This window comes from Chiloscyllium plagiosum, unplaced genomic scaffold (assembly GCF_037043375.1).
Source record: "Chiloscyllium plagiosum isolate Xiang-an unplaced genomic scaffold, Cpla_swu_hap1 HiC_scaffold_4, whole genome shotgun sequence".
Lineage (NCBI taxonomy): Eukaryota > Metazoa > Chordata > Chondrichthyes > Orectolobiformes > Hemiscylliidae > Chiloscyllium > Chiloscyllium plagiosum.
The window spans coordinates 52,847,693-52,868,729 of record NW_028270142.1 but is presented as its reverse complement, the minus strand read 5'-3'; the positions used below and the strand labels follow the sequence as shown (position 1 = coordinate 52,868,729).

The 21,037-nt window shown below is 41.1% G+C and overlaps 1 protein-coding gene across 3 annotated transcripts in view; it reads left to right on the top strand.

Annotated features, from left to right (window-relative positions):
* The window catches only part of LOC122549191 (uncharacterized), a 124,840-nt gene that overhangs the window by 8,804 nt on the left and 94,999 nt on the right, over positions 1-21,037 (top strand). For all 3 annotated transcript variants that reach the window (XR_015756958.1, XR_015756957.1, XM_087986253.1), the window contains exons 3-7: positions 6,283-6,336; positions 8,940-8,993; positions 13,095-13,148; positions 14,766-14,819; positions 19,051-19,104. Coding sequence is in view for 1 of the 3 variants with exons in the window: in XM_087986253.1 (XP_087842379.1) it covers positions 6,283-6,336; positions 8,940-8,993; positions 13,095-13,148; positions 14,766-14,819; positions 19,051-19,104 (270 nt within the window). In the remaining 2 variants the exon portion in view is untranslated. The remainder of the gene's footprint in view (positions 1-6,282; positions 6,337-8,939; positions 8,994-13,094; positions 13,149-14,765; positions 14,820-19,050; positions 19,105-21,037) is intronic.

Genomic DNA, 21,037 nt, shown 5'->3' with positions numbered 1-21,037 from the left:
ATCTCCTTACATTGTGAAACATTATCTGCCAGTGTGCCCACCAAGTGCATTTTGATGTTGATGAATGGCATTACTGATTACTTGGTGTGTATCCACAGCACAGTAAGCTAGAAAAGGAATTATGCCCTTGCATCTAAATTAAGCAGTACTGAAAGAAAAGTCTTGTATTTCACAATGAATGGCTATATTGTGATTTATTTTTCCTTCTTAGTTGGTCATGCAGGAGTGCTGAAAGAGTCCCGTCCTCTGAAAATAATTAAGTTTATGACACAAGAATGCAAACAAATTAATTCTTTGATTGAGCAACATTAATTATGAGTCAACTGTTGTTTTGCTGAAAACAAGAGAAACCATTCCATTCAAAAAGAACATTGAATAAGCACCAGAATATAGAATGATAAATGATTGGGACTATTTACCTTCAGTTCTTTCCTCTCCTTTCTTCCTGTTGGTGACTTACACAGTGGCATAATTCCAGGGCCAACAAGTATTTTCCAATGTCTCGTGTGAGTGCCCATTGTTCATGGCAGTTCAAACATTTAGAACACGTTGATTATTTTGTCTTGAATGCAGCCACAACCTCAACACTGCATGTCCAAGAAAAGTTAATTCATTTGTGGTGCAAATTCACTTTTCATTATATAAAGAGTAAGGCAGTCACAGTTCAATGTCTGATTCTCTGGATGGATACTTTTTTTTAACAAGTGGAGTAAGTTTCAAAGGAAATACAAAGACTTTTACAATGCTTTTCAATACATCTCTCTAATTGCTTCATAGCCAAGCAATCACATTGTATTTGAAGTCATTTAATATATAATATTAATAATATAACATAATACAAGAGACACAAATGCCAATTTGTCCACAGGAGCCTCTTCAAAGCCCAGAGCTGATATTGATCAGAGTCAGGTTTTGTGATGTTGGTTACAAGATAAATGGTCAGCCAGGACTGCAGGGCTAACTGCCTAGACGCTTCTTCCAAAAAATATCATTGAATCTTTTATATCTGCAAGAGACAGTGGATGTTTCACATCTCATTCATAAGAAGCACTTCAACAAGGTCAAAGGCCGAATAATTGAGGTCCAGCACTCTAGGTGGCCCACTGTAGGGATGGGCTTTTATGCTCAGATGGGGGGGCCTAGGCCAGGAGCAGCAGTGGTGCCCTTGATTTCTGTTCCTGTCCCTAACAGGACTCCTGCTGTATTGAAATGTCAGCCCAGATCTTTGTGCTCAACCCTGAGTAGCCTTGAATGCGCACAGTTCAGACTCAGAAATAAGAGCGCCACTGACTGAGTCACTGCCAACGTGCTCAACTCTTCAATACTTACTTCCATTAATGAAATATAAAATATAAAACACTAATATGCTCACATAATAAATGCCCAAATGACTATAGAAAGAATGTGCCACAAGTAATGTTCTATGTGAAGTGGTTTCAGCCAAGTTCATTTCAAAGTATTCAGCTTTGACATTATGCAGTTCACTGCTTGTGTCATAAAAGTCTTCTTAGATTACGAGAGATTTGATGCATTTCTGATGGAAAAGAGCATTAAAGGCTCTGTATCAAAAGGTTACCACCACCTTCTTAAGGGCAGTTGGGGATAGGCAATAAATACTGGTCCAGTCAGCAAAGCCTTCATTCTCTGAATGGATAATGTAATACAATGCACAAGTTAGTATTAGAAAACTAAAATACACAACAGGTCAGCCATGAAGAAGGAAAGCAGGCATAAGACATTGGAGCTGAAGTAGGCTGTTCAGCCCATTGAGTCTCCTTTGCCTTTCACTGAGATCATGGTTCATCTGATAATCCTCAACTCCACTTTCCTGCTTTATCCCTCATTCATCTTGATTCCCTTACTGATTAAAAACCTTTCTCAGCCTTGAATATCCTTAACGGCCCAGCCTGTACAGCTCCAGTGATAAAGAATTCCATGGATTCTGTACAGTCTGAGAGAAGAAATTCACCTTCAACTCTGTCTTAAATCGATGACCCTTTATGTTGAGGTTATGCCCTGTTGTCCTAGATTCTCCCACAAGGGGAAGCCACTTCTTTATATCTATCTGACAACAGCCTGGCAGCTGCATTACAATGAAAGTGTATTATTGAAATGGAGACTATATTTTAAATGAGTTGAAGACATGCCATGATGATAATATGAGGCTGGCAGGTGGCTGATCCTAACCTGTATGGATAAAAAAAATTGCAGGCATAGGGAAGCAAGCAGTGAGCTGGAGTCACCAGGTATCTGCTGTGACTTTAGGAATTGTTGCCAGGTACATGAGAGAATAGCAAACTACGTGGAAATGAGGTTTGAATAAATAATGATGCGATGTTAATGCATGCAAATCGGTCTCTCGGCACTCACTAGTGAGAGTCTCATCGTATTGTTCAAAGTTTGGGTGCAAAATTGGACTTTCTTTCTTGACATCAAGAACCAAATTTTTCAAATCTTGTCATAATTTCCCTATTGACGACACAGTGTCCACATCATTCAGGGACTGGGGAAATTCAGCCCTGTGTCCTTGATGCCTGAACTGGCAGTTGGATCATCAGCTATTGATATGGCTCGTGAAACATGGCTGGAAAACGACTGCTGTCTGAACATGTTTAGCTAGTGGAAGTGGGGCATAGGCCAGTAGAAGAGTGCCAACTCCCCAGAAGTTTGAAATAACTATTTAATAAAGCTATTTGCCCCCTTTATGAAGAGAACTGATGGAACCATTTGCTGAACGCTTCTGAACTAGTTCCCTGCATCCCTCACTAATCCGATTACTAATTTTAGATGTGAGCATAAGAGGTAGTGTTAGTAAGTTTGCAGATGACAACAAAATTGGAGATGTCCTGGACAGCGAAGAAGGTTACCTCAGACTACAATGGAATCTTGATCAGATGGGCCAATGGGCTAAGACATGGCAGATGGAGTTTAATTCAGATAATTGCGAGGTGCTGCATTTTGGGAAAGCAAATCTTAGCAGGACTTATACACTTAACGGTAAGGTCCTAGAGAGTGTTGCTGAACAAAGAGACCTTGGAGTGTAAGTTCATAGCTCCTTGAAAGTGGATTCGCAGGTAGATAGGATAGTGAAGAAGGTGTTTGGTATGCTTTCCTTTATTGGTCAGAGTATTGAGTACAGGAAGTGAGAAGTCATGTTGCGGCTGTGCAGGAGATTGGTTAGGCCACTGTTGGAATATTCCATGCAATTCTGGTCTCCTTCCTACCGAAAAGATGTTGTGAAACTTGAAAGGGTTCAGAAAAGATTTACAAGGATGTTGCGAGGGTTGAAGGATCTGAGCTATAGGGAGAGGTTGAATAGGCTGGGGTTGTTTTCCCGGGAGCGTCGGAGGCTGAGGGGTGACCTTATAGAGGTTTTCAAAGACATGAGGGGTATGGATAGGATAAATAGGCAAAGTCTTTTCCCTGAGGTGGGTGAGTCCAGAGCTAGAGGGCATAGGGTTAGGGTGAAAGAGGAAAGATATAAAAGAGACCTAAGGGGCAACGTCTTCAAGGAGAAAGTGAGGTCTGCAGATGCTGGAGATCAAAGTTGAAACTTTATTGCTGGAACAGCACAGCAGGTCAGGCAGCATCCAGGGAACAGGAGATTCGACGTTTCGGGCACAGGCCCTTCTTCAGGAATGCCTGTGCCCGAAACGTCGAATCTCCTGTTCCCTGGATGCTGCCTGACCTGCTGTGCTGTTCCAGCAATAAAGTTTCAACGGCAACGTCTTCAATCAAGGGTGGTACGTGTATGGAATGAGCTGCCAGAGGAAGTGGTGGAGGCTGGTGCAATTGCAACATTTAAGAGGCATTTGTTTGGGTATATGAATAGGAGGGGTTTGGAGGGATATGGGCCGGGTGCTGGCAGGTGGGACTAGATTGGGTTGGGATATGTGGTCGGCATGGACAGGTTGGACCGAAGGATCTGTTTCTATGCTGTACATCTCTATGACTCCATGCTGCTGTATCTAACCTTTTTGGACAGGTGAGCATCCTAGATACAGCCCCGAGCAACAAGGGTCTCCCAATTATAGAGTCATAGTGATGTACAGCATGGAAACAGACCCTTCAGTCCAACCCACCCATGCCGACCACATATCCCAACCCAATCTAGTCCCACCTGCCAGCACCCGGCCCATATCCCTCCAAACCCTTCCTATGCATATACCCATCCAAATGCCTCTTAAATGTTGCAATTTTACCAGCCTCCACCACATCCTCCGGCAGCTCATTCCATACACGTACTACCCTCTGCGTGAAAACGTTGCCCCTTAGGTTTCTTTTATATCTTTCCCCTCTCACCCTAAACCTATACCCTCTAGTTCTGGACTCCCCGACCCGAGGGAAAAGACTTTGCCTATTTATCCTATCCATGCCCTCCATAATTTTGTAAACCTCTATAAGGTCACCCCTCAGCCTCCGACGCTCCAGGGAAAACAGCCCCAGCCTGTTCAGCCTCTCCCTGTAGCTCAGATCCTCCAACCCTGGCAACATCCTTGTAAATCTTTTCTGAACACTTTCAAGTTTCACAACATCTTTCCGATAGGAAGGAGATCAGAATTGCACGCAATATTCCAACAGTGGCCTGACCAATGTCCTGTACAGCCGCAACATGACCTCCCAACTCCTGTATTCAATACTCTGACCAATAAAGGAAAGCATACCAAACACCTTCTTCACTATCCTATTTACCTGCGACTCCACTTTGAAGGAGCTATGAACCTGCACTCCAAGGTCTCTTTGTTCAGCAATACTCCCTAGGACCTTACCATTAAATGTATAAGTCCTGCTAAGATTTGCTTTCCCAAAATGCAGCACCTCGAATTTATCTGAATTAAAGTCCATCTGCCACTTCTCAGCCCATTGGTCCATCTGGTCCAGATCCTGTTGTAATCTGAGGTAACCCTCTTTGCTGTCCACTACACCTCCAATTTTGGTGTCATCTGCAAAACTTACTAACTGTTCCTTTTATGCTCGCATCCAAATCATTTATGTAAATGACAAAAAGTAGAGGGCCTAGCACCGATCCTTCACTCCACTGGTCACAGACCTCCAGTCTGAAAAACAACCCTCCACCACCACCCTCTGTCTTCTACCTTTGAGCCAGTTCTGTATCCAAATGGCTAGTTCTCCCTGTATTCCATGAGATCTAACCTTGCTCATCAGTCTCCCATGGGGAACCTTGTCGAACGCCTTACTGAAGTCCATATAGATCACATCTACTGCTCTGCCCTCATCAATCTTCTTTGTTACTTCTTCAAAAAACTCAATCAAGTTTGTGAGACATGATTTCCCACGCACAAAGCCATGATGACTATCCTGAATATATTTCCAAATACATGTACATCCTGTCCCTCAGGATTCCCTCCAACAACTTGCCCACCACCGAGGTCAGGCTCACTGGTCTATAGTTCCCTTGCTTGTCCTTACCACCCTTCTTAAACAGTGGCACCACGTTTGCCAACCTCCAGTCTTCCGGCACTTCACCTGTGACTATCGATGATACAAATATCTCAGCAAGAGGCCCAGCAATCACTTCTATTGCTTCCCACAGAGTTCTCGGCTACGCCTGATCAGGTCCTGGGGATTTATCCACCTTTAACCGTTTCAATTCAAGTAATAATTAATGAATTTCCCTCCCTGACCTCACAACTCTTCGAGATGTCAGTGTAAGAAATTCTCAATCAGCATGGGGTTACACTTTCATTGAGATATCACTCCGGCTGAATTTCAACTCCTTTATATTGGGAATAAAAAGATGAAAGGCTTGCATTGATGCAGTGATTTTCACAGCCACGGGTTACCCCAAAGCATTTTACACATAAAGAAGTACTTTTTTCAAAATGTTGTCACTGTTTACTGTAGAAAATGCGACAGCTAACTTGTTCAGAGCAAATGCCCACAAACAACAATGCGATAACGACCATATGATCTATTTTTTGTTTCTGTGATGCTTATTGATGGATAAGTCATAGCCAGTGCATTGGGGAGGTTTCCACTGCTCTATTTCGAAATAAGGCCCTGGAATCTTTTGCCTCTGCCCAGATGTGGCCTCTGTTTAACATCTTAAAAAGACAGAACCCTTGACACTGTTCTGCTTCCTAAATATTGTACGGGAGTAACAGCCTTTTATTTTATGCTTAAGCTGTGAGGTGGAATTTAAATGCAGAACCTTGAATTTCAGGATGTTCTCTGCTTCGAGCCACCAATGACATACATGTTAACATAGTGCTGATAATCGGTAAGATGTACTGTACCTTTAATTTATATTTCATTTCTAAGGGACGACCTGGTGACCAAGGTGTTCCAGGTATTCCTGGCTCTCAAGGCATGCAGGTAGGGCATTACATCTATTTTTTGTCTTTTTGATGAAGTAATCTTACTGTAACATATTCTTGCCTTGTGCTTGCACATCATCCATCGTTTCCATGCCACAATTCTAAAAACTAAAGACCCTCACTCTATTTACTAAATAAATTCATCCAGTCCAGTTGAGACCTGAAAAATAGTTAAAACCAAATCTGACTAGTTTCGAATGCAAACATTTCCACTTAAGTTTTAAAATTTCTTTTGACATACTTAACTCAAGCCTACAGAAAATTGTGTCATTAATAGGAACTGTTTAGCTTATGATCTCCGTTCAGGATGTATCATAGTGCAATCCATAACCCTCAATCTGATAATCTCTTTTCCCACCTTTCCACCGATTTTCCACCAATACTTATCTATGTTTCCTTTAAACAATAACAGTTTCTAAATGCTTCATATTTAATCATTCGGTGCTCCAATCATTCATTTTCCAGTGGAGGTTTTTCTTCACTTCAATTTCTAAATAGCAATATGAAAGTGATATCTCCTCATTATGGATTCCCAACCAAAGACATTTTTATGCATTTACTGACTCAAAACCTTTCATAATTTTCAGTTCTTCAACGGAAGTAGTCTGAGTACCTTCCATTTCCCCTCATAATCGGAACTTCAATTCCCAGACATTTATCCTGGTGAACTTATACACTGAACTCTCTAGATTTTCAGTTCTCTGTCTGAAATGGAGCACTGGAAAATGCACACAGCCTTCCAACTGGCCAAGCCAAAGGTTTTACAAATTTATATGGGTGAGTTTTACAGCTGCTCAGTCGCATATGTGGACGTGGTGGGGACAGGAAAAATAGAGCAGGTATGCAACCCATCACTTTCCCATCCAATCCTATACTACAGGCCTCGACCCCACACTACCATTCAGTTAGATTGTGGCTGACCTTCTACCTCCATACATTTTCCTGCATTACCTTACATCTGTCGATAGCTTTATGATCTAGAAACCTATAAATCTGTGTCATGAATATACTGCTATGGCTGAGCTTTCCACAGCCTTCTCGAGTAGAAAAATTCCCAAAGATTTACCATCCTCTGATTAAAGGAATTCCTCCTCACCTCAGTCTTAAATACACTCTGAGATGGTATCCCTACCCTCTCTCCCCAGCCAGGGGACTAATCTTCCGAGAAAATTACCTAAAAGCTGCACGAGGATGAGATGTGTCTGATAAATTCAGGTCAGAATTCCAAATGTAATTGAAGATGAAGGACTGCAAAGTTTTGCATTAAATGGTGGTGTGTTTGTTAAGTAACTATACAAGTGAAGTACATTGACTTGTATTGTGTGGAAGATATTTTCTATGAAACTTATTCCCTGGAGCTAATGTAGCATTATCATATCCATAATTAGAATGATCTCCATTGGACGACGCTAGTCTGGGGAATACCAGTTCTAATCCTTTCAATTGATTGGATATTTATTTAGCCTAATTCTGTTTAAGCTTCACCAACCAACTTCTGTTTCACAATAAAAACATGGAAATACTCAGCAGGCTTGGCAGTTTCTGTGGAAAGAGAGAGGAAGACTTAATGGTTAAGTCATGACTCTCCTCAGAACTGGGAAGTTCTGGAAAAAAACATTTTCAAGCACAAAGGTCCCAGATTCGATTCCGGCCTTGGGTGACTTTTTCCCGTTGTCTGCGTGGGTTTCCTCTGGGTGCTCCGGTTTCCTCCCACAGTCCAAAGATGTGCAGATTTAGGTGAATTGGCCATGCTAAATTGCCCATAGTGTTAGGTGCTTTAGCCAGAGGAAAATGGGTCTGGATTGGTTACCCTTCGGAGGGACGGTGTGGACTTGTTGGGCCGAAGGGCCTGTTTCCACACTGTAGGGAATCTGATCTAATCTGATATAATTAACTCTCAGTGCTGACTGACCCGCTGAGTATTTACAGCATTTTTGGTTTTTACTTTAGCTTTCCAGCATCCTCAGTGTTTTGCTTTTATTTCTGTTCCATGCTGCTGCTTTATCTCAAAGTGTTTCTTGCAAGATCATATAGAGTGCCTTCAGAAAACCATAAAATGACAACATTTCCTTTAACTATCTAATTATTCGCTTGTGCAAAAGAACTTGATTAAACATGACTTTGTTCCAGCAGAAAGGAAAGTTTGAGGGCAATTAATCAATTCAGTCCTCAATGGTGAGGGAGTAACCTAATACTATAAAGCACAGTCCATGACTGTAATTTTCTGTAATATAATCTAACACATTATTGGTTTGTGTTGGTAGTTATCCTTGTCTTCATTAATACTTTGTAGCCTGAAATGAGTGAGCGCTGTCTGACTCTGAGAGGATCTGCAATCTCTTTTCTTCATGTGAAAGTCTATAATACCGTCCTCTATAAGGATCATTCACTATTATACAGTATTCTATCCTCTCTCTGCAGTGTCTTTTTCATGTTTCTGCCACATTCATCGTAATCTTGCCAAGGCCAGATATAACTTTATAGCCTCCTTAATTTGTAAAATTAATATGTGATATATGTAATTGATATTGTACCTTTTGACCTGAATAATCTACACTTGCAATTCTTTCTGACATTTATAATTTCTTATTCCCAATTCAGGGTCAGCCTGGTGTGCCTGGATCTTCTGGCGAGCCTGGACCAAAAGGAGACACTGTAGGCTATCTATTTTTATTCCTTCACCATCAAAATCAGTTTGCAACCATGCAATGTGTGTCTTCTTCAATAAAAATTAAAGCACTGATACTAAAGGAAGAGTTTACTGGAAAGATATGTCATTAAAGTTGGATATATATTTGATTCATCTCCACTTGTCTTTGACATTTCAAGAAAAATCATGATATCGGGGAAGATTCTTGTGTCTTTTCTTGCAGAGTGCATTCTCAGCAGATGCTTCATACTGATTAAGGTCATTGTGTTAATTCGACATGAGTAATCAGAATGTTTTCAGGTTAATGTTACTCCCACCTCTCATTTGTTGAAGGACGTTGTTATAAATTTCAAGTCTGACTTAGATATTCTCTTAGGTACCAAAGTTCTAGCCATTCCTATAAGCTTTAATTCCAAAATATGCCTGCGCTGCTCACTATCTAAATATTCAATAATATCATTCATGATAATGAATGAGAGATTCTGTCTTCTATCCATATGTTTGCATGTGGTTCTCCAATCTTTTAGTAGATCTGAGAATAGAGCATTAGAACTTTAAAATCAGATACTAAATGCTGAACTGCTTTATTTTACAACTGAACCAATAGTTGTAAACACTTCCTTAGTTGTAAGCACTTTTCACTTCTTTGTGAAAATGAGAAGAAAAAATTAAATACATTCCAGTCTCTGTGATGGACTGGCATGCTTTCAGAAACAATTTTCTTTCAGGGCAATCTGGAAATACAAATGATGAATTTGTGCATCTTGGATGATAGGTTTCAGTCAGTCTCTTGCAATCTGAACTTTAAAACCTGATCCACAGCCCATTTTGCCATTCTGCTGTTTACATTAATTGGGAGAGGTAAGATTGGGGTTGGATTTTCAACCTAAATTAGGGAACCAAAAGCCCATGTCGTTTCTGGTTCCTGACCCTGTATTGCTGAAGTGATGCTATTGTTGCCCACAATGTCCATAATTTGGTGCCAGCTAAACACAGCCTCGGGGAGGGAACAGGTGCTGGAAGTCAAATCTCAGGGGGAGGTGAAAGCCATGACTGGGCTTGTAGAATAAAGGGTTCTTGTGACATTGTGATAGTAACTCTACTTCTGAGCAAGGTTCAAGTCTTAACTACTCCAGAAGTGTGCAATAACAACACTAAACAGGTTGATTGGAAAATATATTTGTATTATAGAATGGAGCAGACAAGAAAGCAGGGGGATGACAGTGTTATGGACCAACGAGGTGCCAAGCAGTCAGTCATATTCTTGATTCATTCTGCTCAAACAACATTAATTCTGAGCCTTCACCTCAGTTAGAACTTCCCTTTGGATGTAGGTTTGCTCGCTGAGCTGGAAGGTTCATTTCCAGACATTTTGTCATCCTACTAGGTAACATTTTCAATGGGCCTCCAGGTGAAGCATTGCTGACAATTCCTGCTTTCTATTTATATGTTTGGGTTTCTTTGGGTTTCTTTGGGTTGATGATGTCATTTCCTGTGGTAAATAATACCCTTACTGGCATAAAATTCACTAAAGAGGAGGAAAACAACAACAAATTGCCGTTCCTAGATGTCACAGTAGAGCGAACAGTCAATGGGGAACTTCAAACTAGCGTCTGTAGGAAAACAACACATACAGACCAAATATTGAACTACAGAAGCAGTCATCCCAACATCCACAATCAAAGCTGCCTCAGAGCATTATTTCAATGAGCCAATACACACTGCAGAGCAGAGAAAAATCACCTATATTGTGTATTGAAAAAGAATGGGTACCCAATGAACACAGTCCACTGATTTCTCAACAACAAACCCAAACAAGCAGACAAAACACATCCAGAAACCCTAGCCACTCTGCCCTACATCAAAGACATCTCGGAAATGACTGCCAGACTACTCAGACCCCTTGGCATCATGGTAGCTCACAAATCCACCGCCACACTAAAACAGCAGCTAATGAACTTGAAAGAGCCTATACAGACAACAAGCAAAACAATTGACATTTACAAAATACCGTGCAAGAGCTGAAACAAACACCACATTGGACAATCAGGCAGAAAACTAGCCACCAGGTTACATGAACATCAACTAGCCACAAAACGACATGACCCTCTCTCACTAGTATCCTTACATTCAGATAAGGAAGGACACCACTTCGACTGGGACAACCCATCTATCCTAGGATAAGCCAAACAGAGACATGCACAAAAGGTCCTAGAAGCATGGCATTCCAACTAGAGCTCTATCAACAAATACATCGTATTAGACCCCATCTTTTACCCCCTGAGAAAAAGAGCAGGAAATGACATCACCATGGGAAATGACATCACCAACCCAAAGAAACCCAAACATATAAATAGAAAACAGGAATTATCAGTAATGCTTTGCCTGGAGGCCTACTGAAGATGTTACCAAGTAGAGTGATGAAACATCTGAAAACATCCAGCTCAGCAAGCAAACCTACATCCAGAACCTCAACCTGAGCAACAAATCGTGTCAAAACTTGATAACTTCCCTTTCTTAACAAAACTTTAAATTAGCAGCAATACATACCACTGACACATAGCTCCCATATCATCATTCTTCCCATTGCCAGCTATATAATGTGCTTCTGTCTGTTTAAAGCACATTAACAAGCTGTTCAATGAGTTTAAAGGCAGTTTATTGGAGGCAAGTTGCTCTTTCCTATCACTGCTCTCACTTTGAAAAGTACAGCACCATCCAGAGGTACAGATGGTTGCCATCCAGGAGCACCAGTTTCAAAATAAGTTTGGATAAATGCAAGATGTGCAAACATGTGTAGGTCTTATACAATTTTTGGCAGGGCCTTCGATAGTATTGCAGAACAGAGAGACCTAGGGGTGCAGGTGCATAATTCTTTAAAGTTTGTGTCACATATGGCCAGGGTGGTTAAAAAGGCATTTGGCACACTTGCCTTCATTGCTCAGTCTTTTGAGTATAGGAGTTGGGAAGTCATGTTCAGGTTGTACAGGACATTGGTGAGGCCTCTTCTGGTGTACTGTGTCCAGTTCTGGTCACCCAGTTATAGGAAGGATATTATTAAGCTGGAAAGGATTCAGAGGAGATTTACCAGGATGTTGCCGGGTATGGAAGGTTTGAGTTACAAAGAAAGGCTGCAGAGGCGGAGATTTTTTCCACTAGCGTATAGGAGGATAAGAAGTGACCTGATAGAAGTTTACAAAATAATGAGGGGTATAGTTAGAGTTAATGGTAGTTATCTTTTCCCTAAGATGAGGAATGTCAAGACTAGGGAACACATTTGTAAGGTGAGAGGGGAGAGACTTTAAAAAGATATAAGAGACAATTTTTTTACACAGAGGATGGTTTGTGTGTGAATGAACTTCCTGAGGAAATGGTGGATGTGGATATAATTACAACATTTAAAAGGCATTTGAATAGATACATGAATAGGAAAGGTTTGGAAGGATGTGGTCCAGGAGCAGGCTGGTAGGACTAGTTTAGTTTGGGATTATGTTCGGCATGGACTGGTTGTATTGAAGGGTCTGTTTCTCCACTGTATGACTCTATCTCTATGACTTTGTAAGTACACACCTGACCTTCGCCCTCTAGACACATTGAAAAGCTTGCCCTAAGTGTCTGAAGCTCCCCTTGGGTCACTCAGAGATTTATCGCTGGATCTATGATCCAAATCTCTGGAGTGTACATTCTGTATTGAGATTTCATACTGAGCTCAATTGTGTAGGTTTCCTCAACAATAAAAGATAAGCATGTTTACATGAATTTTCACGATCCTGAGAAACCATGTTTCCTGACTTTAAGTAAGTCTACAGCTTTTCGAACCTTTGATGTTCTAGAATCCAGTTTTTAAATGAAAATAATCTTCAAAACTATTCGGGCAAAGAAAAGTCTTAAGCTATGTGTCAGTCATATTCTGAAGTACTTTTTATAAATAATCAGTCAACAGCATTCTGATTTAACCAGTAAAAATTAGACACAATTGACTGGCAACATCAGTGAGATGATCCTGACCTAAAATGGGTGTTCATGGTCAACCTCTCGTAGAATTAATAATTTATAAAGAAAAGAATATTCAAAAATTCATGCTTTTGTCAAATTATACCTTTCAGGGTGAAAAAGGACCACGTGGTTTGCCTGGTATTGAAGGGCTTTCAGGTCCACAGGTACTATTTTAACAGATTTAATCTTTCATTTAAAACCATAAGACCATACGACATAGAAGCAGAAATTAGGCCATTCAGCCCATTGAGTTCACTCCACCATTCAATCATGGCTGATAGGTTTCTTGACCCCATTCTCCGGCTTTCTCCCCATAACCCTTGATCCCCTTGATACTCAAGAACCTATCTATCTCAGTCTTCAATGACCTAGCTTCAACAGCCCTCTAGGGCAATGAATTTCATAGATTCACCACTCTCTGGCTGAGGAAATTTCTCTTTATCTCCATTCAAAAATGTCTTCCCATTACTTTAAGACTGTGCCCTTGGGTCCTAGTCTCTCCTACCAATGGAAACATTTTCCCAGCATCTACTCTGTCCAGGCCATTCAGTATTCTGTACATTTCAATTAGCTCCCCCCTCATCCTTTTAAACTCCATTGAATATAGACCCAGAGTCCTCAAAAGTTCCTCATATGTTAAGCTTTTCATTCCTGGGACCATTCTCGTGAACCTTCTATGAACACGCTCTAAGGCTAATACATCCTTCTTGAGATATGGGATCCAAAATTGCACACAATATTCCAAATGTGGTCTAACCAGAGCCTTATTCAAGCCTTAGAATTACATCCCTGCTTTTATATTCAAGTCCTCTCAAAATAAATGCCATTGTTGCAATTGTCTTCCTAACTACTGACTCAACCTGCAAGTTTGCCTTGAGAGAATCCTGGACTAGAACCTCGAAGTCTCTTTTTACTTCAGATTTCTGAGTTTTCTCCCCATTTAGAAAATAGTCCATTCCTCTATTCTTCCAATTAAAGCGCATGACCTCATACTTTCTCACATTGTACTCCATCTGCCATTTCTTTGTCCCTTCTTCAAACCTGTCCAAATCCTACTGCAGACTCCCTCCCTCCTCAATGTGACCTATCCCTCTATCTTGTATTGTCTTCAAACTTAACCAGAATGCCCTAAGTACCTTCATCTAGATTGTTAACATATAAAGTGAAAGTTGTGGTCCCAACACGGAGTCTTGTGGAACACCACTTGTCACCAGCTGCCCTCCGAGAAGGATCCTTTTATCCCCATTCCCTTCTTTCTGCCAGACAGCCAAGCTTCTCTCCATGCTAGTATCTTTCCTCTCACACCATGGGCCCTGTGCAGCACCTTGTCAAAGATTTTCTTGAAGTCCAGGTAGATAACATCCATTAGCTCTCCTTGGTCTAACTGCTTGTTACTTCCTCAAAGAATTGTAACAGAATTTACTAAATATTTCCAAGTATTTAGAAATCTCATCCTTCACAATGGATTCCAGGATCTTACCCATAGCTGATGTTAAGCTTTTAGGTCTGTAATTTTCAGTCTTTTGCCTTACTCCTGTTTTGAACAGGTGTGTCACGCTGGCAATTTTCCAGTCCTCTGTGACTCTCCCTGATTCTAGCAATTCCTGAAAGGCCACCACTAACTCCTCCACTATCTCTTTAGCTATCTCCCTTAGAACTCTGGGGTATAGTCCATCTGGTCCAGGTGATTTATCCACCTTCAGGCCATTCGGTTTTTCTAGTTCTTTTTTTTGTGTTAAAACGTAAAATATTTGTTTTTGTTTTCCTACAATTTTTTAAAGGGACCTGAAGGACCAACTGGGCCACAAGGGATACCAGGAATACCTGGAATAAAGGTGTGTAGTATCATTTACATTCCCAGATCAATGTTTGGCCTTGCGTTAATAATGCAGGTCGTCATAATTAGATTACAGTCCAGTTATGATGATTCCTTTTACAAAACAGAAAAACTGCTACCACTTCTAAGATCATGGGATGAATCTTACACTCCAACAATCCCTGCCCCTTCCTCTCCCAACCTCCATCAGCCAATATATTTGAAGGTAAAGTAAGGAGGGATGGTCAGCACATTACGTTCCCACCCGTCTCCAGAGAGGGCAGATAAGGAAACATCATGGGGTTGCATGAGGCAACCCCATCCCTCAAACATGAATGAAACTATGGAAGCAAGTGTTGCCAGAGAAGGCATCTTTTGACATGCCTTCATTTTCCTGTGCCCTTCAGTTTAAATATTTCGCTGAAAATTGCCAAAAGCTAACACATTATTCTGGGACTTCAGTGAATGCTGGACCCATTGGTCTGTCTCTTCAACCACTGAGCTCTAAAAGTTCAGAAAGAAACTGCGGGAACAGTGGAGAATAGGGTCTATTAAGGGATAGAAGAAGTAATAAAGAGGAGAGAGAAAAGGGAACAAAAAGGGAGTGAAAAGAAATAAATAAAGCAAGAATGAAATAAATTATTTAAATCATTGAGGCAAATGCACTACATTGAGTAATGAGACTCAACAGTTTAAATAGTTCCCTTTCTGGGCTGGCAAGGTGAATTGGCATTGCATTATCCATTATCACCTCATTAAGAAAAGTGTCACACTGTTAAATTCAAGCACTAAAATGTCTGTGGTGAGTTTACTGAACAACTAATGTGCAAATTTGACAAATTCCTTAAAATTATGGGAGGTTAATGGTGAGCTGTTTGTGCAAGGCAAATGGTGGACCAGCATAAATCAATAGCAACTCGTGGAGTGTCTCCTTTCTGCATGAAGTTAATGCTGGCCAATTTGTATATAAATGTCAGTGTGTGTCATGAACCTGCCATTTTCCCAACAAGACTTGGCTCATTATAATGTAAAAGTTGTCATTATTGGCTGCACAGCGAGAGCAAAATTGTACAATAGTACTTGGACCTCTCATCCAGTTCCACTCCAATTACAAACAAATCTCAGATTTGCATACAGTTTCAATTCCAATGGGAACCTACTGGTTGTTGTTGGCTGCACAATTTGGTTTCATTCTGTGCTTTTCAAGTGGGTGATAGTGCTGTTCATTTCCTAATGTTCACTAATAACTACACATAAATCCATGCAATCTATTATGGCTGGCAAATGCTTGACTCAACGTGCCCCGAAGTACCTTCATACCCTAAGTACCTTCATCTAGATTGTTAACATATAAAGTGAAAGTTGTGGTCCCAACACGGAGTCTTGTGGAACACCACTTGTCACCAGCTGCCATCCGAGAAGGATCCTTTTATCCCCATTCCCTTCTTTCTGCCAGACAGCCAAGCTTCAAACATCAAACCAAGGATTAACTGATAGATTTTGTGTATATTAGCAATTACTGTAGAACAGCATGCTAAATGGACAGAGAGGATAAGCACCCAAAACTGCCAGAATAAAATTCATACTTGGGCATGGCCAGTCAGGAAAATTCAACCCAGTAAGTAGAATGAAATGACAGGTTGCTTGTAGTCTGTGCTCGCTGCTGATTGGTATTGGTGAGCCCATCAGCAAAGACTACAGGAGAGAGAAAGAAACTGTGTTTGAGGAAGCTAAGTGTCAGTGGTGATGGGTGTCACTGGAGAAGCGTATATCTGGTGGTGGGTAGGGCTGCATCACTGCATTCTGTGGAGGAGTTGGGTGTTCGAGGGGTGGGGAGGTGTTGAGGGCTTTTTGTGTACAGATGTATGTCAGCTATTTTGAAAAAAACCTATGTTCTTAACTTGTGACTGCTACCTTCTGAAAATTTAAATACTGTTGTGTACAGAAAATTAATGCTTTCCTTGTATGTTGCGAATTTAATTTTAATCGATGGTTGATAATTGTTGAGGATTTGATCAATTCTTCTGCTTCTGTCAGAGTCCAAATATTCCATATTTCAAATCCAGAAGATAATGTCAATGTATCACTTAATAAGGCAGTTAGTGAAAATGAAAATATTAGCCCCTGAGAAACAAAACATTGGCCTTGAAAATCAAACAGTAATCCTTAAAAGGAGTCCTTAAAGTAAAAGGGTTATTAAATAAAGACAGTGATTTTGTGGAACTTATGATACACAAAACCATAACAAAAGTTTTCTTTGTGCATTCATTGGTTGCATATATTGGTTGCATTGGTTGCCAAATTAACATCACTGCATGCAAAGGTGGGTGGCCTAGATTTTATCTGGAGACAGGATGGGAGGTGTGAAGCCTTGTAAAGTGGCAGCAGAAGGCATTGGGAGGGAAGTCAGATGTTCTGGTTCACCACAGGATATTGTCAGGAAGTTCAGCAAAACCTAGAAGTCGGCAGCCAGTTAAACCAATTATGAAGCCAATGACCAGTCAGTTCCTTCACCCACTAGCATTTTAATTTTGTTGGGAAGAGCTGTTGCTACATCGGGAGATTGCCAGGTAAATTGTGGCAGCCTCCACTATGACAATACTGCGCCTTGAACAAGGTTATTCTGTCTTTGAACTTTTTTCCGAGAGTGGTAGTAAAGGCAGTGGTGCTGAAATGTCTGAACTGACTACTTTACTAATGGCCAACAGATTGTGCTAAGTCAATAATCAGAAAAAGCTTTCAGATTCTATTTTATTTAGAAACACTTGTACAATGAAAGGGGAGTGGTCTGTTCTCCCAGTTCAGGGTTTCTTTTTGTTTTGGGTTAGTTTTAGCTGGGGACCCAAAGAAACAGTTTCATGCTGATCCTCACTCTTGCTGACATCTCTCTCTAATAAGAACCTGTGTTTGAATTTACCTTTTTGCCAAGGGGATGTAGCAGGAAATTGGAACAACTCTTTGTCAAGTTGTGTTTTCATGTCGGTTTGGGTTTTCAAATAGTTATGTTATTCTGAATTTGGTTTCCTTTTGGTCATGTGTAAATAAGTTCAGTTTTGTTTAAAACTGAATGGCTTGACCAGCTGTCTCGCTTCTGAAATATTCACTTTACATCTGCTTAAAGATGGCTCCACCCTGTCCCAGAATGTCTTTCGATTTGATTTGATCAAGTTGCCTGGTGTAACACACAAGTCAGTGCTTCTGGCTGAGGCTTTGTGTCATGGGGTTCCATCTGCACTTGAGAATGCTTCCTTTGTTTACGATCAGATTAGTTATCCAAACAACTAGTTATCGGAACAAAATACTCCCTGCCGTCTCGTTCAGATAATTGAGGTTGTTCTGTCATCACATCACTAGCTTTCGGAGCGCCGCTCCTTAAACCACCTGATGAAGGAGCATCGCTCCGAAAGCTAGTGTGCTTCCAATTAAACCTGTTGGACTATAACCTGGTGTTGTGTGATTTTTAACTTTGTACCATGAAGCAGTAAGCTTTGTAACAAATAAAGGTTTACACTGCTTACTATAGTTTAAGCTATTTACTTTGAACCAAGTAGACATGACTGCCAAAGAATTTATATGAATCATAACAGTGTTGTTAAATTGCCACTGAAATTATATAAAATAATTTGAATACTGTATGCCCATCTGAAGTCTATCAAGCCTTACAGACGTGGCTGTTGATGCACAAAAACCTCACCTTTTCCCCCTCCCAACTTTTGGAGAGGGGCAGTAATCTGCAAATGTTCTTAATGGAAACTTGCAACTCCAAGATTTGAAATAATTGCATGCTAAAATCCCGTAAAGCTTGATCAAAGAGATAAACAACTTAATATTATTTATTGCACAGATTTCGATTATATGTTTTCATGTAATCATATAACTCAATAATTCTTACTTGTGTGGCTCAAGGCATTTTTTTTAGATTACTCACAGTGTGGAAACAGGCCCTTCGGCCCAACAAGTCCACACCGACCCTCCGAAGAGCAATCCATCCAGACCCATTCCCCTACCCGTAACACTACAGGCAATTTAGCATGGCCAGTTCACCTAACCTGCATGTTTTTGGACTGTGGGAGGAAACCAGAGCACCTGGAGGAAACCCACGAAGACACGGGGAGAATGTGCAAACTCCACACAGACAGTTGCCTGAGGCGGGAATTGAACCCGGGTCTCTGCCGCTGTGAGGCAGCAATGCTAACCACTGTGCCACCGTGCCGCCCATTAATTGTTAATTATCAATCATTCTATTGCAGGGTAATAAAGGTGAAAAAGGAATACCTGGCTCTCCTGGACAGCATGGTCCTTCGGTAAGCAATCTTAAATGTGTGAGCATTTTCAAAAAATTAAGTAAATTTTACTAATTTAGTAAAATTTTGTATTTGTCTTATACACAAGTTTAATATCAATCACATATTTTAAAATAATTTTAATTGTTTAAATAATGAATTAAAGGGATCTTTTTTAGGATGGCAGTCGGTGACTAGTGGACTTCCGCAAGGGTCAGTTTTGGGACCTCAACTGTTCATGTTATATAATAATGATCAGGATGAAGGAACTGAGGGAATTGTTGCTAAATTTGCAGTTGATACAAAAATAGGGGGAGGAACAGATCGTATTGAAGAGGCGGGGTGACTTTCACAGGCTAGGAGAGTGAGCAAAGAAATAACAGATGGAATATAATGTGGGAAAATTATGCACTTTGGTCGGAAAAATAGGGGCTAGACTGAACCACAAAAGGACTCAGGCATCCTAGCTCAGGATTCTCTTCGGTTTAACATGCAGAGTCTGTGGCAGTTAGGAAGGCAAATACAATGTTAGCATTCATTTTGAGAGGACTAAAATGTAAGAGCAAGAATGTACTGCTGAGCTGTATAAGGCTCTGGTCAGACTGCATTTGGAATTGGAATATTGAGAGCAGTTTTGGCTTGTATCAAATGAAGGCGTTGGAGAAGGTCCAGTGGAGGTTTACAAGAAGGATCCCAGGAATGAAGGGCATGTCATATGAGAAGTGGTTGAGGACTCTGGATCTATACTAGGTGGAGTTTAGAATGGTGACGGGAGAATCTCATTGAAACTTACTTGGATATAGTGGATGTTTCGAAGATGCTTCCACTAGTAGGAGAAACTCTGAGAGTTGCTATGCAAGTTATTTCCTCCTCCATGAAGGATACAATGGAATGGTGTCTTCTGCATCCTCCCCCCCGCCATCTCTGATACTGGAACCTTATTGGAAACATGAGCTAGATTAGAGTCAGAGTGAGCATTTCACTGCCATGTCCCCACAGCTGTCAGGCACCTGCTCAGACAGGACAGGACAGGAGCCCATGGTGTTGACTTCATATAAGTACACAGGCAGACACAGGAGCATCAGGCAGCTTTTACAGAGCTACTAGGTAAACTGACTCAAAGGTTATAGGGTTTCACCAGTACTGTTTGTTTGCCTTTGTAAGTCGCCCCCATGGTGATGTTGGAAGCTGTCAATGGAAAGCCAGGCCTAGCAGTCTCCGTGACTGTTTTATATGAGCACAGATATACACTCCATCACTCTAGCCATTGGTATTTAGCACCAATGGCATGGTGACAGAGGGCTGAGAGACTTTGCCTTCACTACAGGTGCCCCTTTGCCTCATGGAGACTTTGTGATTCCATAGGCATCTGCCGGAGGAGGAACTGCATACAGACTGCTCCCCCTCCCCCAGAGGTTTCCTCTAAGAACACTCCTGAGATGGCCAGGCCTGCCACCCTCAACCCTGTGGGAAATTTAAGGTGAGGAAGGTGAAAGTGTGCCTGGGCAGACGACACTCAGCATGTGCTGGCTTTCTAGTCACAGCTGTCCCCTGGGTTGGTCATGCACCCAAAACCCCAAGGCTAACAGGCCCTCCACCACCCCAGCCGGGGACCCTGGGAAAGCACCTGGACTCAGTGGGAGTGATCAGAGCTCATAGATGGAATGGTGACAATTCAATGTAAATGCATTCTCACATTTGTTAATATATGTTTACTTTTCATCATCAGTTGTATGAGTGAATGCTATGTTAGTGGCAGCTGCAAGAATGAAGTGAGAGAGGCTGGTCACCTTTAGCAGCAGATGATGTTCCAACCCTGTCTGAACAATAGCTGTCCTTGTCATAGCATCTACACTGCATCAGGATTGAATGATGGAGCATTAGATGTTGTGAATATTGTGAAAGTTCGAAATGTTAGACTGCATCTGTGGTTGGGATTACACAGCAGCAGCTT